Here is a 3,440-nt window from a genome sequence, read left to right as displayed (position 1 = left end):
TTACAGAGAGAGGAACACGAACATAGTCGTTTCGTTATCCACTTAAAATTCCGATACCAATTTTGTTTGTTTCATTTTGTCTTGATTACTGTAGAACCCTGTTTCTGCACGTATCTTACACTAATTTCGAATTGTATTCAATCAATTAAACTATAGAACCCTGATTTTTTTTATTTTAATTAAATTTTAAAAAGTCCTTTGAACAAATAAACACACCCCTAAATTTTAATTTGTTTATATATTGTTTTAAGAGGTGTTTAGATATTGTTATTCATAAATTTTTTTATTGATAAATAATGAAGTATAAAGTAAGAAAACATATTTAGTGTTAGTCAATTAAGTACATCTATTATAACTTGGACACTTTTTATTTGCTTAATCTGTTAAAAGTATATGATTAAATTGCATTCTTAATACCATCGATAAATAATATAATATAAAAGTGATCAAAGTGGCAAGGAAAGTGATGAAATTGCTTGTTTGTTTTGAAAAATGGAGTAAATTATTTAAGTGGGTGAAAGTGACATGGAAGTTGAAAGAAAAATAAAAGGAAAAAAATTACAAAAACTTTGAATAAAATGGTCCTTTTAGTTTTTGTCATGGAGAATCAAATTAAAGGGAAGAGACATTATTGAAAAAAGATATTATTAATAATTGTAGAATATAATATATATATATATATATAAACTAAATTAATGTTATTATAAACAAAAGAAAAGTTATACGTTTTGCGTACATCACACGAACACGTTATTAGTTTATTGTTAGGGGATAGTGTTAGCTGAGGAGTGCACTCCCAAATTTTAGAAAACGACGTCGTTGACACGTGTCAAAATTTCATTGGCCAAGCTGCTGTTAAATTTCCACCAATTCCATCTTCTCCCAATCCATTTCCCTTTGACTTCCCCATGGCTCGCTACACCCTCTGCGCTCTCCTCCTCTTCGCCGCCGTGGCCGCCGCCGCAGGTGGGGCCAGCACCGACGCCGACGACATCCTGATCCGTCAGGTGGTGCCGGAGGGCGAGGTGGAGGACCACCTGCTGAACGCGGAGCACCACTTCTCGACCTTCAAGTCGAAGTTCGGGAAAACCTACGCGACGAAGGAGGAGCACGATCATCGCTTCGGCGTATTCAAGTCAAACATGCGCAGGGCTAGGCTTCACGCGCAACTCGACCCCTCCGCCGTCCACGGCGTCACTAAATTCTCCGATCTCACTCCGGCGGAGTTCCACCGCAAGTTCCTCGGCCTGAAACCGCTCCGCTTGCCAGCGCACGCGCAGAAGGCCCCCATCCTCCCCACCAACAATCTCCCCAAAGATTTCGATTGGAGAGACAAAGGAGCCGTCACTAACGTCAAGGACCAAGTAATTATCATAACAATAATAATAATAAATTAGTTATTATTATTTGAAGCTTTTTTTTATTTTTATTTGGCGTGAAATTGAATTTGTTTTTGTCTTTAGGGTTCGTGTGGTTCGTGTTGGTCTTTCAGTACCACGGGGGCGTTGGAAGGAGCTCACTTTTTGGCTACTGGTGAGCTCGTGAGCCTTAGTGAGCAACAGCTTGTGGATTGCGACCACGTGGTTCGTTTCTCTCTCTTTATGCCTTTTTTTTTTTTTTTAAGTTTAGCCCCTTTTGGATTTCGACCTTACCTTTTGGTTTTTGCAGTGTGATCGCATAGTGTTTGTAAGATTGATGGGGTTCAGATTAATTTTGAAAAGTGAGGTGTCTTGTGTTTGCAAGAAAATTTCTTCTAATTTAAAAAAAGTTGTCTGAGATTGTTTCAAGTCAAAATTAATTTTGGTCTTGAATGCATCAAACACTTGTGAACATTTAAAGTCGAGTTAACTGATATTTCAACGTGATTTTGTATAATTTAAATTGAATGCGAACATTGTTGTATGTGATTTAAGTGTGTTTATGATATGTTATTATAGAGTGTACGATTGGGAAGGTAAATCATAACTTATAGTAAATGATTGTTTTAAACTGTTTTTTATCACAGTAAGATAATCTGAATGCACATTAATACGATGAAGACATGATGTGCCGGACCGTAAGCTAACACACTTCGAAATAATATTCATATCCATGTTAGACATGATTCCAGATTGGACATTTCAGATAATTTATACTGTGTTTTGCTCTTTTACTTTACTTTCAACTGTTATATTAATACAAATGAAAATTCTATTATATTTATGTAATGGTGTTATCTGATGGAACATTGATGAATGTGATATGTATTCTAACCTTTCGAACATCGATATTCGTTTCTAGATTATGTTTTGTATTTTTTTTCTTGTTAATTTTACGGTGATTTTAGAACTTGTTATGTAACTATGTAACTATGCTATCCCCTTATACTCTACAATCTTAAAGTTTGTTGGAATCCTTTGTTTGTGTAATATGTCATTTGTGTCTAGATCATGTGTACCTTGTAGTTGACAAGACAGTAAAGTGCTATAATTAGCCACCAAACCACCCTGATATTTAACGATGATTTAATATGGCTATGAATCTCACAGTGTGATCCAGAAGAATACGGATCGTGTGACTCAGGCTGTAATGGCGGTTTGATGAACAACGCATTTGAGTACCTAATTGGGTCTGGGGGAGTACAGAGAGAAAAGGATTATCCGTACACTGGAAGAGATGGCACCTGCAAATTTGATAAAAGCAAAATTGCAGCTTCTGTATCTAATTACAGTGTGATTTCCCTTGACGAAGAACAAATTGCTGCAAATCTTGTGAAGAATGGCCCTCTTGCAGGTACCTTACTTGTCCCCTTCCCCCTCCACAAAAGGAATTATATAGAGATATCTGTTTGATCTTTCCTTTTTTGGTGAAAGAACTTTAGTGGTGAATTATATAAATACTGATCTTTGCTTTGCTTGGTACAGTTGCTATCAATGCAGTTTATATGCAGACATACGTAGGTGGTGTCTCTTGTCCATACATCTGTGGGAAGCATTTGGATCATGGGGTTCTTTTAGTGGGTTATGGTGAAGGTGCATATGCTCCCATTCGTTTTAAGGAAAAGCCTTACTGGATCATCAAGAACTCGTGGGGGGAGAACTGGGGAGAGAATGGATACTACAAGATCTGCAGAGGTCGAAATGTATGTGGAGTGGATTCCATGGTCTCAACTGTAGGTGCTATACATGCATCCACCCAATAAACACAAGGATATATCTCACTGTGGTTGTGTGATGTGATACTGAACTAGGATAGTTTGTATAAATATTTTATATTATGAATGAACTGTATCGTTTGGTACTGCTAAAATTATCTCCTTATAGGATCAGTAAACTTCTAAGATCATGTTGTTTATGTAGTATGTAATTCTGTATGTATGCTTGTCAGTGAAGTGCCTTTGTTCTTTGTTATGGCAACTGGCAGAGTAAATGAATTGGAAAAATACTTACTTCAGTGTAAAA

At 36.5% G+C, this 3,440-nt stretch overlaps 1 protein-coding gene across 1 annotated transcript; it reads left to right on the top strand.

Moving 5' to 3' along the window:
* The first annotated feature begins 884 nt into the window (after nt 1–884).
* Nucleotides 885–3,440, top strand: LOC137816366 (cysteine proteinase 15A). The gene is made up of 4 exons (XM_068619470.2): nt 885–1,364; nt 1,464–1,583; nt 2,529–2,772; nt 2,904–3,440. Exons 1-4 carry the CDS (start codon nt 909–911, stop codon nt 3,179–3,181), a joined length of 1,098 nt encoding a protein of 365 aa, XP_068475571.2. The 5' UTR covers nt 885–908; the 3' UTR covers nt 3,182–3,440.

Source organism: Phaseolus vulgaris, chromosome 1 (assembly GCF_051622355.1).
Source record: "Phaseolus vulgaris cultivar YP4 chromosome 1, ASM5162235v1, whole genome shotgun sequence".
In the NCBI taxonomy this organism is placed as follows: domain Eukaryota; kingdom Viridiplantae; phylum Streptophyta; class Magnoliopsida; order Fabales; family Fabaceae; genus Phaseolus; species Phaseolus vulgaris.
This window is presented reverse-complemented; position numbering and strand designations above follow the sequence as displayed.

Bases quoted from the DNA above. Each gene is read 5' to 3' on its own strand.
- LOC137816366 (XM_068619470.2), top strand. From the start codon at position 909: ATGGCTCGCTACACCCTCTGCGCTCTCCTCCTCTTCGCCGCCGTGGCC. The intron at 1,584-2,528 runs GTTCGTTTCTCT...TGAATCTCACAG, and splicing joins TTGTGGATTGCGACCACGTG to TGTGATCCAGAAGAATACGG. The intron at 2,773-2,903 runs GTACCTTACTTG...TGCTTGGTACAG, and splicing joins GAAGAATGGCCCTCTTGCAG to TTGCTATCAATGCAGTTTAT.